The sequence below is a fragment of the Pogonomyrmex barbatus genome, unplaced genomic scaffold (genome assembly GCF_055798465.1).
Source record: "Pogonomyrmex barbatus isolate J1 unplaced genomic scaffold, ASM5579846v1 scaffold5, whole genome shotgun sequence".
NCBI lineage: Eukaryota > Metazoa > Arthropoda > Insecta > Hymenoptera > Formicidae > Pogonomyrmex > Pogonomyrmex barbatus.
The window spans coordinates 10098798-10115442 of record NW_028297149.1 but is presented as its reverse complement, the minus strand read 5'-3'; the positions used below and the strand labels follow the sequence as shown (position 1 = coordinate 10115442).

Genomic DNA, 16645 nt, shown 5'->3' with positions numbered 1-16645 from the left:
TGGTATAGATCTTTAGACGTTTAAAACGTTGAAAATTTGTTAAATTATAATATTCTAATATAACAAATTTGAAACAGTATTTCCTCATTGATATTCATAACATAAATTAATAAATTATGATATGTAATATTTTTGTGATCTTATCACTACAAATGTATATATTTCCAAATAAGTAAATAATATAATTATTAACTCCATTTAATTTTATTTTAGAAGAGTGCTGGACGAATGTGAAATTCAACTTTGGGATGAAAGTTTAATTTCTCATTTAAATGAAAATCTCCCTTTCAAATAAATGCAACATTTCAAAACGAAAAAGAATTTATTTCTATTTTTTAAACTATTTTTATCCTCTGTATACAAATTGTCCGATAGTTTCTAAAAATCACATTACGGAATAGAAAATAAACCTTCACGTTGATTTGCGTCAAGGATTAAGTATTTTTTCTAAACTCCCTTTCCATTTATTATCTGTAATCTAATGACTCGTGTTGTCGAACGGATTTATCGCAGAATCGATCGTGCGAAAGCGTAATCGAACCAATTTGCATTAAGTTATTCCACATGAAAGCTCTTGCGATCTTATTTATAAGATCTCTTGACAGGTGCAACGTGATGTCTTTTTGCATTTAAATCAATAGCTTTGTGAATAATCAATGAATATTTTAATATACTTAACTTATAGAAACGCTAACTTATAGAAACGCATCAGCTAATCTTGAGTTCTCAAACCGATTATATTTTACAGTATTATTCCCTATTGTTGTTAGATTAGTTCAAGTACATCGTAGTAAAAATATCCCTCGGAACAATATAAACGAATAGATCAAGCATTCAATTAAATTAAATTGTTGCCATTAATTGGTTTTAATACAAATTTATGGAATTGCACTTGGGAATTAGAACTGCGTATTTTGTACAAATGCTAAAATGTTCCCTGATCGTAGAATATTCCCTAATGGATAAAATTAATTACATGTGCGAAACGACATAGTCATTTCGATTGGAATTATTTATGAAACGTACAGATAATGCTTGAGTTATTAACACGGATATGACGGAATTAAGATAGACGATGAAGGAGAACTTAGCTTACATTCCATTTTACTTTCTAACAATAAACAATATTAACAAATTAGCGCGAACTATTATCGTAGATGCAATGCTATCGTAATTGTTACTATATTTATAATTTTTATATTATATTTATATTCATAATTCTTACATATCCATGCTTTTTCGGACCGAATGATTCTCAATTCTGCTCTTGAAACATAAAATCTCGAAAGGAAACGAGTGATTTTCTTATCAACTTTTTGTCTTGTAATGTTATGATAATTCACTCGCATGTGGAATAAGAAATAAGAAAATTTAAATAATAACAAGTAACATATATATAATTGTATAAGTTACCTCTATTTTTACACTAAAATATAAAGTGCAAGTGGTTAATAATCGCATGTGTAGATACAAGTTAAAAATTCCATGTTTTTATTGCCATAATTGTTCTTTTTATCTATCGTGTCACAAAGAACAATTATATATTAATGATCACCTGCTTAATTATGGATATTATGATCTGCGATAAACAATGCTACACGAACCTCTCCAAAGATATCTCTACAATTGTGTAGATAAGACCGTTTTGAATTTTTTTTTTTTTAGATTGCTATTGAGGACATAAGTGGAAAATTTTGACCAGGTTAGAAAAATATAATATATATTATAGAAAACTTTTAGGAAATGAAATCGTGTCGACCGCGATTTAATCTTTGAGATAAATGCTGATTAATATCTTAAATAGTGAAAATCTCTCGAGCAAGCGAACGTTATATCTCCCTGACTCACCGAGTCAATTATTTCATATATGACAACACAAACGGAAATAAATATTCCTTAGAATAAAACGTACGTTCCAAATCATGGAGAGAATTTTGCATGTTTGTGGTTTTTACAGATCGTATCATTATCAAACGGGATTTACGGATTCACGTCATCAGAAATGATTTATTCGGGTATTTGTACAAAAAGTACAACGTTTTCTCTTTGTCTTCTTCACTGCAAATTTATATTTTTCTGCAAATTTTCTATTGGCAGATAGATTTTAATTAAAAAAAGAAATAAGAAAGTTGATTACAAATGTTCAAAGAAAATAAAATTCCGTCTGTTATGTATTTGAGAGACATTTTATGTTATATACATAAAACGAGAAGGAGAATCGAATACTGGCTACTCGATAAAATAGGGGTTTTTTTTAGCGTTTGCGACAATCCCTTTTTATTTTCATATTTATATATAAATTCAAGATAATTGTTTTCCGGTATTTTATTTTCGTATTGAACATACGCTCGATTTATATACAATTGATTGCTCGTACTAAAAATATTAATTTTTTTTTGTTATCTGAGGAATATGGTTACATTTAAATTTTTTAATACATCTATGTTTAGTATAACCAAGGAATATATAGATTTCTAGTCATGTATTTCTCAGATATATAATTTCTTTCAATATATATTAAGGAAAAGACAAAAAAATATATTCAGCATAGTTTTTGTATAATATATTCAGTTTCAATAAAAAAAAAAAATACATGAAGATTACTATTAAATTATGGGAATATGCCAAATCTTACGAAATATCTATACGTGTGTTGGAAACAAAAGGCATTGTAATATTTCGCCACATGTTAATTATTACGTAATCATCAATGTAAGATTTTGAAGTTAGATTTTTAAACCAAATCTTCTCTTTAAATAGTAATAAAAGAAATGAAATCTTTTGCAACTGTTGCATCATCTTTTTCTATATCGTTGATTTCGAATTCTAACTTATGCAAACATTTTTTATATATCTGGAATTTATAATTGTTACTACTTTGCAGAACATCTCTATCTCTTATAACTAGAAATAATTTTCAAGATATATCTTCTCACATATTGCCTCACCTATATTGTTTTACAAGCAGAAAACGTATGTTTCTCTTATACTTGGAATTAAATCCTAAAGTTTAATAACCACAAAGATATAAACAGACCAAGAAAGTGTTTTAATACTAAGAATATACAAGATGATCTTCTTCGATCATGGTGTCTAAAAAAATACAAAAAATTACATACAACATTTAAGAAATATAATTACAATAATAAAGGAAAAATTATCGTAACACTTTGTATGTTTGATTTGCATCTTTGGCGTGGAGTGTTTTAAAACTACATTTTTAAGTGAACATTGCACGTTAGTGGGATATCCAATCAATATCCAAAAATATCCACTACTGGTCGGCCTCTGTATGCGACGTGCGCGACGCTGGAAAAGAGAAGAGACCAACGCCGGTGATTCGAACATCAGCATCAGCATCAGTAGCAGCAGCAGCAACAGCAGCAGCAGCGGCAGCAGCAGCGGCAGCGGCAGCAGCAGCAATGGACGAGGGCGATCGATGTGATCCGTGGTGCGTTCAATGCCACACTTGGAGAACATTGAATTGTGTTCAGTAACAGCATAGAGAGAGAGAGAGAGAGAGAGAGAGAGAGTGAGAAAGAAAGAGGGGGTATACCCCACGGTCGATGCCTATATAGCCAGTCACGAACGCAACAGATCGTTTCAGTCGTTGTCTCTCGTCTCAGGATTTGTTCGCTTCCTTTTTTTTTTTTTTTCGTCTATCACACGCCTCCTCGGATTAGCCTCGATTTTCCCGAGGCTTCGCGATCTCGCGATCTCCCGCGATGTCCACAGTCACGGTTTAATCGAACGACCGTCTAGACGACCGTCGAGCCGATTAGCTTCGATCGATTCGGTTATCGCGATCTAAGATCGCAGGCGGCGCCTGCGAAAGGAGAGGTAACGAGGCGTGATAACGAGTTCGTTCGTTCCTCGACGAGCGCAGAGATCAGGCATCTTCAGCATGTTCATCGGGACGTAGAACGCCATCGTCGGAGCGGAAGCTGAGGTGGAGTTCCGCATAAACGAGTGCTCCCGTTTAAAGTACAAGCATTTTGTTTTGCCGCACCGCGGCGGACAACCGGGCGTCCTGATTGTGCGCGCGTGGCGCAGCATCCCGAAGGCTGGATCTCAAACGCAGCGGCCGCCACGCGAAGAAAGTGCTACCTCCACTCTTCTCCCGGGGAACTTCGGAGATCTCGGTCGACAGCGAGATGCCGCCGCAGGAGAAGTTCCCGGCGGCCGGTGAGGTCCCCGGGAACCTGTCCCCGCAGGACCTGAGTCCCGACGGAGGTCTGTCGGCCTCGGCCTCGTCCGACGGACTCTCGTCCGTCAAGGGCCGCAAAAGCGGCGACGAGCAGGACGACCAGGAGCCCAAAGACATGGACTTCGATGACCTCCTGCCGCACGTAGGTGAATTCGGCACTTACCAGAGGATCCTGTTCGTGCTGATGATACCGTTCGCCTTCTTCGTCGCCTGGGTGTACTTCTCGCAGATATTCATCACCCTCGTGCCGGAGGAGCACTGGTGCCGTGTGCCGGAACTGGAGAACCTCACGGTCCAAGAGAGGTAGGGTGGAAGTTGAGTCATCCTTCGCTAGCACTTTCACGTTTTAACGTTTAAAGAGAAAACTGTGATCGCGTCGATAGAAACGATGGAAAGATAGCGGCAATATTAATATCGCGTTAGTCTCTGCGAAATTAAATTTGAAAAAAATATTTGAAAAAAATGCGTCGGTAAAAATGAATAAATTGTATAATAATAAATATTACTTAATAAATATTATTTAAGCAATATTAACACGTTAGACATTTGTTAACAGACATTTGTTAATCATATGTCTTCTACGGATGAAAAAACAATTGCTACAAGTTGACATAAATCTTTATACATATATTTGAATATTTTCGCAAATTATTATTATTCGACATGTGATTTTTTGACATGTGTTTATTTGAGCATATTTTATATTACTTATCCACGTAACCCGAGGAATTCACAGTTTTATGTAAATGTCATAAATAAATCGCAAAATGCCTTTATGACACTTAGCGATATTAAGATCATCATCTAAGAATAATTTCTTCGGTACAGTCTCTCGTATCTTCTCTCTTATCATCACTTATTTACGCAAAATGTAAAATAATCAAGCTGCAACGTGATTGTCACCTATATGTCGAAATAACAAACTAATTACGAGAAATTTGAACAAGAAACGCCGATAAGGCGTCTCGTCGTCCCTATCAGATGACAATGTTCTGGAATCTGTATGTAGGACGATAAACGATTTTTTTCTATACGCTTTAACTTCGATAAAGAATAATAGAGCGTGTCGTAAAGCGATACAGCGATACAGATAGTCCCCCAACGGCAATGCGACGCACGCGTACGTCAATAGGAGAAGAAACTTTTCATCAGAAACGTTGAAGAGCGATAACAGGTTCCATAGTTTTAAATATTGCTTTGTTTCTTTGTTGCTTATGCAACTGCATTTCCATAAACACTTCCTCGTTTTCCTATTATTTTTTTCAATAATAATTCAAGGATCGATAGTAATCGGTCGTAGTTTATCCCCGTGTTTCGCCGGCAGCACCTTTTTTCGAAATAATTCAAGTGAATGTTATTCTGCTTATGATAATCATTATCCTATTTTAAGAGATCATTTTCCCACGGGTAATTGTTCGCGCAAATAAACATTTTTTAAACGTTCAACTCACCCGGAATACGTAGAAATGATGATTCATGACAGTGGTTTGTTATATTTTCCCGCTACGAAAGCTTGTCCGGCGTATTTTATGGATTATTAATCATTAGCTGACTAAATTATCTTTTACATAATACTACTATAATATATTACTAAACGCAATGTTCGGCTTAGAATTATTTGTTTTTAAATTAAAAGGCAAAAAATCTTTCAGAAGAAAAAAAATCTTTCAGAAAATGCTAGATGTGTAGAAAATTTAATTCCTATTAAATTTAGTTCCTAAAGACATCGAAATAAACAGAAAAATATGAAAAATGCGTCGATTTAAATGATTTTTCTAACTCTTATCAGATGTTAAGACTGCACTTTATTTCTTACATCGCATATTTAATATTTCAATATTTTTTATATGCATATAAATATTTTGATCTAAGATTTAAAATGCCCTTTTCGAACTTTACAACGTGAAACTGTAAATAAAATTCTCCTCAAAATTCTTCAACATGAATCGTAAATCGTTCAAAGTGAGCTCGCATTTAGTGTACAGCTTGTTCAGTCGAGTACGCAAATCCGGCTGTAACGACATAATACGAGGTGCGCTAATAACTCGTAAAAGCGCTCTCAACGATCCGTTATGCACTTTGAGTAAACACGTACACCTCATGGCTTTTTAATAAAAAAAGAGAAAAAGGTGGAATGGAAGAAAAAGGAAATAAGCGTGGCGTACGTGTAACGCTATTCTCGTCTATTATCGCCGTGTTTTTCGCGTGACAGCGAGCGTCGGCGATTTTTTCATCTCCGGCGGTCGTGAAAGAACGGATGGAAACTGCGAAGTGCGAAACGTATCGGTGTTTCTAGGTACATATCGGCCAGGGAAAGTATGGAAACGACGCGACGTCGAGACCTTCGCAGCCACAATTCGATTGCATGATTCGGCACGACAAGGATCGCGCGATTAGTAATACCTGCGCGCTGGTTTTAATAGTCTCTTTCTCTCTTTGACGTCAGCGTAATGACGAGATAAACGACCGGTTGATGTCGATTCTTTTGCGGGAACCCATAAGAAATGTAGGATAGATATCGGGCGACCAATGTATATATTTATATTACAGCAGTTAATACTTGCAACTATTTTCAACTACTTGCAACTACTTGCAACTTTATCTAACTAATCCGCATAATTAATAGGCCGATTGTAGTGTCAGAATGATGCTCGTACTAAATGAAGTGGAAATATTTTTTTCAACATTCGCCACACGTGTTTCGACTAGGGAAGATTAGCGAGAGAGATATAATTCGCAATTATAAGCTATTACCATTCTCTCACATACAAACCATAAATCGCGACTTAATGGCTTAGCGCTTTAATAAGAATGGCTTTTTCTCTTTTCACGAGTTACCGTGAAGTGTATCGAAAATGTTTCCTTTTTTTCCTCTGAAGTTTTTTCATCAGCCGTTACGCTTATGGCAATTTTGACAACTGACGCGGCAATTTTGCTACGCTTGTGCTAACGTTTTTTTGCAATTGTTAACGGCAATTGGAAAATCAATAAGGCAAATATGTATTTGCACAACGCCTCCGATTGCCCGGAGGCCAGCACGAATATTCGTGGATAATGAATAATAAATTTGCACGAAACCTTCGTGTAAGCAATGAGAGCGTGAACGTGAAAAATACCTGTGTAAGCCTTTCGACATAACGCTGCGCTAATATCACGCTGATCGCATGCGAACGACAAGAGACGCTCCTTAAATAGGATGTTCCTGATGATGCGCGTTTTCATTCATATTGTTTAATTGCCTGATTATATAATAATCGACGAGATGGAAAACTTCAAATCAGAAGTAAATTGAAGTAAATTTGAACAAGAGAAAGGATAGTTCTATAATGTCTGTTGTTACATAAAAAGATTCACGAAGTTTCAGGTTTATGGATTTTTCGAAGAATATATGCGAAAAAATTTTATTTACTTACAATATATAAATATTGCCAAGACTTAACTGGATGTTATATTTTAGAATAAAAATTGTTTGAATTGAAATCAAACAAAATGCCCAAAAAGAAATAATTTCGCTATGGTGTAATTATATGAATATCTTTACGAAGCTTTTCACCTATGAGTTTTTTGAAGAATATTTAAAACCAAATTTTTATCTACAATATATATTACAATATATATATATATATATAAAACAAAAATTTAATTAAATTTCTTTATTGTCTTCTATTTTTATTATGACTTTATGCGTTAAATATTTTAATAATACAACTTTTAATAATACAACTTTTAAAATTTACTTAAAAACTCACTGGAAAATAAATGTGATTTTATAATTTATCTTTTATTCTTGAAGATCACTTCATAAAGAAGTACATAATTGTTTGTAACTAAAAAAATCATTAATAATTTAATATTTCTTCAAAGAACAAAATTAAATCTAAATTGTACAAAAATTACATTAAAAGATGAAGTAGCGATTATTTTGCGATTACAAAAACATTTGCAAGAAAAATCATTTGATGACATTTTTATAATTGATATAAAGTCAAGAAATTATTTTAAACGCTTCTGAATGAGATACATTAAAATATCTTTAACATAATTTTTTTTCTCAAAGATGAGACGTTTTTGCACGTATCTGTGCAGATTTACGATCTGACATTGTAACTTCGATCTTTTTACATGGCTAATCACCGACTCGTGTAAAGTCTAGAGAGACGTTCGCGCGCGAACGTATCTATCAAGGATGAAAAATGTCGTACGTGCATTGCAATCGATGTCGAATGCGTCCATTCGTTCATGTAACTCTCGCACAAAGGTCAGATTTGCATGCGTTATTAGCCGGAGGTGTGCACGATAATTGGTGATCTTTATATACTCGATCTTAATTGCCGGCTTATAATCTTTTTCAATTTCCCGTCCGGATGTACTCTCTCCTGCGTCTGACATTTATTGGGTCAATGCGTGACATTTACGTGGAACTTCTTATTATATCAACTTGTCTTACCGGAACTTCCCACATTCGCGTGGGAGGTTCTTTCTGCGCGCAGCGCGCAAATGATATTTTCATTTGGATCTCGATTCTTTCAGGATCGCCCTGGCGATACCACCCGGCGAGAATGGTTACTCCAAGTGCACCATGTACGACGTGAATTACACGGAGATCCTGTTGGACGGGATCAGGGAGGCGGACCCGAGCTGGCCGACGAGGGGTTGCTCGCACGGCTGGGAATTCAATTTTACTGACATCCCCTACGAGACCGTGGCGACCGAGGTGAGAAAGTAGAGAAAACCGGAAGGATGAGGATCGGATGAGAACTCTTTCCTCCAGCGACGACATCCTTTCGTTAAAGCGTTAAGAGCGCATTCGCGATGCTATTTAGATATTCTAAGGTGTCTCTAGTGTGACACGTTGGTAACGAGCGACATGGGTATGTTACGGCAAATCTCCGATCTAACGAGCACTCGCCAGTCGAAAGACATCAGCGTATACTCGCATACCACCGACAACGTGCAACAGATGTTTGCGCCGAGCTGTCACGCGAACTCGCGCCACGTGAACGCGTCGCAAGGACGAGTCGAGTACGTAAAGAGCGAAACAATTTGTACGCATGATTGAAGGAATTGAGCAATTCCTCGCGCTTATCGAATCTCCGCGTCGTTTATAAATGGAATCGTGCCGCTGGACAGACTCGAAAGCGATCCGTCATCTTGGCTTCCGGATGACCGAGTGTTCTCCAATTTTTTCTGCCTCAATCTTCATGTCGGCCGCCCTTTGATTATAGCGAGATCGCACAATGAAAATTAATAAGCATTTTTTATAAAGGCCGAGATAAAAAATATTTTAAGCAGACACGGAAAAACAAAATCTAGAATGTAAGGAGAAGAACAGTTTTGCTGAAGTACGTAAAAATTTGGACAGATATAGATTTGAAAATAATTTTGTTAGGCCATTAAAACAATTATATAATGCTCAAATTAATTATCGGAATGTCAAAAATTTTTGTAATATTATCATCACGTTTAAACATCCTACATAATGATTTTTTGGTCCAACAAAATTATTTTCAAATCTATCTACCAAATTTTTCAGATGAACAAAACAATTCTTTTATTGATAAAGTTCAAGACGATAATTAACGATAAGGCTAAACTGATTTAGTTTATGGAGCGCAGTTTGGCGATCATTTTCTTATAATATTCATCATTCATTCATATTTGCTCGCAAGTGACAGATTTCACTTTTTATGGGCCGATCCGAGAAGTAAATTATCTGAATCTCCATTACAGCTGGGATGGGTGTGCGAGCACAGTGCACTGCCGACGACTGCCCAGAGCGTCTTCTTCATCGGCGCGATCTTCGGCGGCCTGATCTTCGGATGGATCGCGGACAGATATGGTAGAATACCGGCGCTGGTCGGCGCCAATGTCACCGGTTTCCTAGCGGGTGTCGCGACCGTGTTAGCCGGAAGTTTCTGGGAGTTTGCGCTGTGCCGATTTTTCGTTGGCTTTGCCTTCGACAATTGCTTCACCATGATGTATATCCTGGGTACGTATGCGTCGCGAAATTTTTATATAAATCGGAACACGAAACGCTAAACTGGAGAACGTTTTTGCTAAAGTATTTAAACATTTGGTCAGATCTAAAAGTAATTTTGTTGAATACTTAAATGATACTGTAAAAACTTTTTATATTTTAACTTGACTATCTTGTATTTTGACAATCTAACAAAACTATTTGAGCTGCACTTGGCCAAAGTCTTATATGCTTTAATAGAATCATATTTTTGTTATGAAGATGTTTTTGAATGATTTTTCTTGTAGAAAAAAAAAAAACTTTTATTGAGGAATTGAATCTTGTAAAATTCACCTTTTTCAATTTCTGTTGCGTGTTAACCTTAGAAGTTTTTATCTCCTTATGAAGCGATAATCGCTTCCTCATTGATGATAAATGCTTCCTTTCAATTATACAATTTATGGCCTCGAAAGGCGAAGATATCTTACAAGTTTGTCTCGGTCTCAAACACGCACGACATTTGATCATAAGCTAACGAAGAAAAGAAAAACGAAAGTCATATTAAGATTATAAATCATATTTCCGAATAATGGTAGCGATAATAGTCTTGGCGGGAAACAACTGATTAATTATAACTCTGATCTGATATGTGAAGACTCGATTTGCTGGATTCCGCGATTAATTTTTGCGTCTGAACTTGCTTATATATACTAACTAAGAATTGTCGCCAAATTATGATTTAATACTTCATTCGCCATCGAGACACAATGAGAGTTGTTTCGACTCTCAGTTCCTTGTTTATCAAAGTCTGTAATTAGACATCTAGCGGCATAGCCAGCGTCAAACAGGATTGATGGAATTTGAGACAGAAATAGATCGAGATCGGCCTTAAAAGTCAGTTTTCCTTTCTACGGCGCTTATTAGCGATTATAAGAGCGGTGAGTAAAGTCCGTGGGCGTTCCCTTTAGAAGCACGCTTCCCACACGTGCGTGTGTATCCCAATTTCAAACGTGGAACAATGCCATGCGCTAGAAATGCATCTCCTTGTATTCACTAAACCGTTACGTCAACCTTAACCCCGTCAGCTATCGCGCTGCAATCGTCGTTTACTCGCGATTCTAATTAAGCTGATTAAATCGCGATTAAAACGTCCTCGTAAGGGCCTTTCTGAGAAAACGGACTACGGATTCGCGGAACAATAGATACGCGTTTGTACATCGTAAATCCTCGATCGCGTCGCGAAAAAAGAAATACGATCTTCCGCGCGTTTCTTGCCTCTCCTTGCGCAATTATTGCGGCCGATTTATTATCGCCGCCGGATACTTTGGCGATAGGCCGACAATTCGGTTCGAGCTGGTGATCGCCAATCCCGAATCGATCTTCGAGTGTCTTGTCTGTCGAGTCACGGCCGATTACGATCGCCGGATTCAGCCTTCCAGGTCAAGCTCGCCTGGTTTGACTCACGAAGTCACGGTTATTGCACTCGCGCGCGTTTTGCCAGTTCCGTTTCGCCGATCTCGTTGGTGGGAGCGTGGCCAATGTCAGAGGCACGTGCCGTTAACCGCTCGTGAGAGAGGCATTAAGTCAACACGATCGCATTTCATTGTCTCTCATGAGAAATTTATTTCGTTACGGAGAGTTTGATATCAATTTGCCGTCGAAGGATAAAGGAAAATCGCTCAACTTCTCGGAATTTTGCCGAGCCCGTCACTTTTTTTTTTATACCGCAAATCGCTACCGTGGAAATCGTAAGACCGAGTGTTGAAGATTGATAGTTACATAAATAATTTTATTTGTAGTACTATAATAATTATATAATCATTATTAATTAATAATAATAATAATAATAATAATAAATATAATAATTGTATAAATTATTTTATTCTCGGGAGAGGAACTTGACATTAAGTGATAATACGTTTCTTTTTGATCGTAAGAGAAGAAGTCTTGAATATTAATATACGCCTTCTAAAATTATTCACGAAGTATGCAACCGACCCATTTTGAAATTTCGAAATGTATAAATCAATTTATGCTGAATCTCGTAGCCTTGTGACCGTCGCTGGACACGCATAGATCAGATCACTGATAATTTTACGCTTCACAGATGGATGGTAGCGTGAAGGTAGCGCATTAGAAAAAATAACCACTCGTTGATCTAATTAAAATATTCTAAGTCGGCAATAATGCGCTCTCCACTTAATAAATAGGAAACATTGTAATTTGATATTCGAACATTTACCGTTACATGATGAAGCAGCCAACAGCTAGATTTGGTCACTAGCCTAAAGGGGAAGTTTACGTTAACTATCAGATTTCCTTGCGTTAATAGCCCAGTATTACCTAAATTATAAGAGAGAGAAAGAGAAAGAGAAAGAGAAACTTTGAGTCTCCAATTTTCGTCCAAGGTTAGTGGAGGATATCATTTGTGATGACGTAATAATTTGATTGAGTCTAATTCCATTAGTCTTAATAATTTGATTAGACTAATTTCATTAGTCTATCTGAAGACTTTAAAATCGACTATCCGCGAACAAATGTGCTCAAAGACGATGATATTCGCCTGAAAAGTAAATTATTGTGTAACAAAACACGTCATTGATATACGCAATTTAAATGAAGGTTTTATCGACATGACGGATATGTCGTTCCTTTTTTACAATTTTTGGATCACATTTCCGATTTCGAAATCACTGGAACTTCGCGGAGCTCCGTTGGAACAATATTTAGAATAACGTATTTTTCTTTCAGTATTGGAATACGTGGGACCAAAATGGCGCACTTTCGTGGCGAACATGTCGATAGCTCTGTTCTTCACGTTTGCTGCCTGCATCTTACCCTGGATCGCGTATTTCCTGGCCGACTGGAGGATGACTTGCATCACGATATCCGTTCCCCTAGTTCTGGCAGTGGCGGCACCCTGGTTGGTACCGGAGAGCGCGAGGTGGCTTGTCAGTCAAGGCCAAGTGGAGAAGGCAATTAGAATCCTGGGTAAATTCGAACACATCAACGGCACGAAGGTACCCGAGAACGTCTATCAGCAATTCCGCGTAAGTATCCTTCTCTCGTCGCTTTTTGCGTTCTGAGAAAGAAAAGAAAGCAAGAAGTGTATCAAATTCAAAAAAGATTCGCATTGTAAATGGCTGTTTATTGATGCAACAGGAAACCTGCGCCAGAGTATGCAAGGAACAAGAGGCGGACAAAACTTATTCCGTGGTGGATCTATTTAAGAGTCCACGTTTGCGAAATATTACGATTCTCCTCATCATTATTTGGTGAGTGATCTTTATAATAAAAATGTTTCTTTAATTGAGTGGTCATTTCTAAATATTTCTATTTTTGAAAAATTAATTATCTTTATTTCACGTATTAAAGATACGATTTTCAAATTTTCTAATATTTCGTTACTCTATTTTGGATGGAATATTAAAATCCAAATCAAATTTTAAATTCTTATCTGTGTGTGGTACTAGAAAAAAAAATGTTAAAAAATTAGAACATTAGGTTTAAAAATGATCGTTAGCTATTTTTAGTATTAACAGACAAATTTAACAGACATTTTATTATTGTAGCATATAAGAGAGAAAATATGTGAATCATCGAATAAAGAATAATCGTTATTGAATGACTATAAGGAATAAGGCAATGTCGTTCTTTATATCGATTATCTCGATGCAGGATGGCGATATCGCTGGTATTTGATGGTCACGTAAGAAACGTGAATAATCTCGGACTCGACGTTTTTGTAACGTTTACCATCGCGGCATTTACCGAACTACCCGCCGACACATTTCTCACCCTCGTTCTCGATCGATGGGGTAGACGATGGCTGGCCTGCGGTACCATGGTAATTTCCGGAATTTTCAGTATTTGGGCGAGCGCAGTTTCGAACAGTGAGTACTGCTGAATTATCTCTTTTCACCGTTTTAAAAAAATCTAGCAATTTCCATGTATTTCTGTTTTCGAAATTCATAAATTAAAAAATTCAGAAATTAAAAAAATTAAAATTACATCTAGTTCGTATATTTCTCGGGATTGTACGCAGTTTTTTCTGCTTGAATATTTTAGGTATTTATTCGGCTACTTTAGCGATCGTCGGCAGATTTTGGGTCAATATTTCGTATAACATTGGTCTTCAGTATGCGGCCGAGGTGTTGCCGACGGTTGTGAGGGCTCAAGGAGTTGCCTTGATCCATATAATGGGATATGTTGCCAGCATTCTTGCACCCTTTGTCGTTTATCTGGATGTTGTCTCTCCGATTTTGCCACTGTTGGTTCTCGGCATCATGGGCGTTTTGGGCGGTCTCCTGACGCTCCTGTTGCCGGAGACCCTCGATAAGGATCTGCCACAGACCTTGCAAGATGGTGAAGATTTTGGAAAGGACCAGAAGATATGGGACATGCCGTGTCTCTCGAAGTAAGTGTCAAAGAACGAATCTTTTTTTTAAACATTTATAACATTTGTTACTTCCTTTAATTTTAAAATAATCGTTAGAATGCAAATATTAAATAACTGCATTAGTTATCTTTTTTTAATTCTTTTTTAATATTTATTTTGATAGCTCTCCTTTTGATCAAATAGAATTTTACTTTTTAGATATGCAGGAATAATGCATATTCCTAAGAAAGATGTCGCATTCATATATATATATATATATCTTTTTTTTTTCAGGAAAAAGCCTGTAGATGTGGAGGTGCCACCGGTGGCGGTCTTCCGGTCATTCGAACGCAGCAGCTTCCGAAGTTCAATGAGAGCGTCTATTCGCGGTGAAACCTTAAGAAGCAGCATGATACAAAGATCGAGTATAAGATCGCGGAAAAGCGTAAACGCGGCCACGGAAGCGGAAGGAAAATGAATACTCCGGGAAACGCAACCCTGATTTTCGCCATACTACATTTTCCTCTCTCTCTCTCTCTCTCTCTCTCTCTCTCTCTCTCTCTCTCTCTCTCTCTCTTTCTCTATCGTTCAGAATTGTGTGATATCGGGAGCCATCAAAATCAAACTTACTCACACATCCATACTCAATCATCAATGACAGTCGTCAATGTAGTTTGATGAAAAGACAATGGAGCGTTGGTCAATGTTCTAGCCCGCTCTATTAGGTTTACTCAATTGGAAGAAGGGAAGATTGTTGCAATTAATAATAAATATTGACAGTAGAGAAGTAGAAACGTCAATTAGAACTTAACCAGATCAGTATTACTTAACCGAAATGCTCTAATTGGCCGTTCTATTCCTACTATTCAGACTACCTTTTCAATTTTCTTTACCGTAGCTCAAATTCTATACATGTGACGTCTTTGAAATCTGACTTGGATTTCGAGTAAATAGATAGGACACTCCTACTCGCGATCACGTAGCGTTAACGCGAGGCTACGATTTTTTTATTGCGATATGTATTTTTACCACGATTGTATTTGATAGTAGGAAAAGGATTGTGAGTCGTGAGTTTGGAAACGTTGCGAGGTTTCGAAACCGTTGTCTGTTCCTTGTGTGAGATGTGTCCTTCGAGGAAAAAAGGAAGAGATACTGTTATTTTCAGACACGCCATTCCGATCCCGCGGAAGCCCGTGGCAGCCGTATTAGGAGAGATAAATAAGGGACGGATAAGAGACAAATATGTACTCGAAACAATGCAGAATTACTACTCAATGCATTTTACATAAGTTGATCGCGTCGCTGCAGCTGCAGAGACTCGTCACTGTTGCTCACGTACGCGTATAGTATGTAGTACAATGTACATAGCGAATCAAATTTTTCAGTTATCTCAAATGCGATGCGCCGCGCATGGAATGCGAATGAAGATCACACGTTCTGAATGGGAAATTTTCAGCCGACAGGTTTATTGTGATAACACGCGTATCGGCAATATCTTCCGGTCGCCAGGAAATGCCTCTCGCTAAAAATCCGAGATCTCGAGATTTCTGTACGTGTATAGTATTTTATAATGTAAATAAAAATATTAAATTATAATTTGTATCTCCCGTCGATCTGTGTTAATAAACGTAAACTCACATTCAGAATGGATAATTACTGTCACAATCGCCTTTGATTCAAAGGCGATTGTGACAGTAAGCTATTGCTTTGACGATTATTAATGAACGGTATTAATGAACGGTATCGACATCTTCTCGTTTACAAATGAGAAAATTATATTAATTTAATTGTCCCGCGCTATTGTCTTCGTTTGTTAATGCAACGATTATCACCGACTCGACAAGTCTACGCTAATATCGAGCACAATGAAATACCTGATACATATCTTGAGGTCATTAATAAGCAGTATACATAATTTAAACCACTTTATCATTGCATTGCGATCGATAATTTATCATTGTGCGGACAAATTTCTGTTCGAGAAGATCATGAGTCATATTTTAACGCGAATATTTAGAATACGAGAAATATCTGGTCGTATCTGGTATCGTAATATCTGGAGTTCTGCGACATCAAGATAGACAAATAATTGCATGATTGATAT

At 36.9% G+C, this 16645-nt stretch overlaps 1 protein-coding gene across 1 annotated transcript; it reads left to right on the top strand.

The window, feature by feature from the left end:
• Positions 1-3339: 3339 nt before the first annotated feature.
• Positions 3340-16137, top strand: LOC105427483 (organic cation transporter protein-like). Its single transcript, XM_089081552.1, has 8 exons — positions 3340-4510; positions 8738-8921; positions 9938-10196; positions 12915-13213; positions 13326-13438; positions 13842-14056; positions 14232-14580; positions 14836-16137. The coding sequence occupies exons 1-8, from the start codon at positions 4155-4157 to the stop codon at positions 15017-15019; spliced, it is 1959 nt and encodes a 652-aa protein (XP_088937678.1). The 5' UTR covers positions 3340-4154; the 3' UTR covers positions 15020-16137.
• The last annotated feature ends 508 nt before the right edge of the window (positions 16138-16645 follow it).

What these genes read in the sequence shown, in the direction of transcription:
- LOC105427483 (XM_089081552.1), top strand. Translation starts at nt 4,155, where the DNA reads ATGCCGCCGCAGGAGAAGTTCCCGGCGGCCGGTGAGGTCCCCGGGAAC. An exon ending in ACGAGACCGTGGCGACCGAG is followed by an intron (nt 8,922 to 9,937) that starts GTGAGAAAGTAG and finishes TCTCCATTACAG; the next exon opens with CTGGGATGGGTGTGCGAGCA. An exon ending in ACGTCTATCAGCAATTCCGC is followed by an intron (nt 13,214 to 13,325) that starts GTAAGTATCCTT and finishes TTGATGCAACAG; the next exon opens with GAAACCTGCGCCAGAGTATG.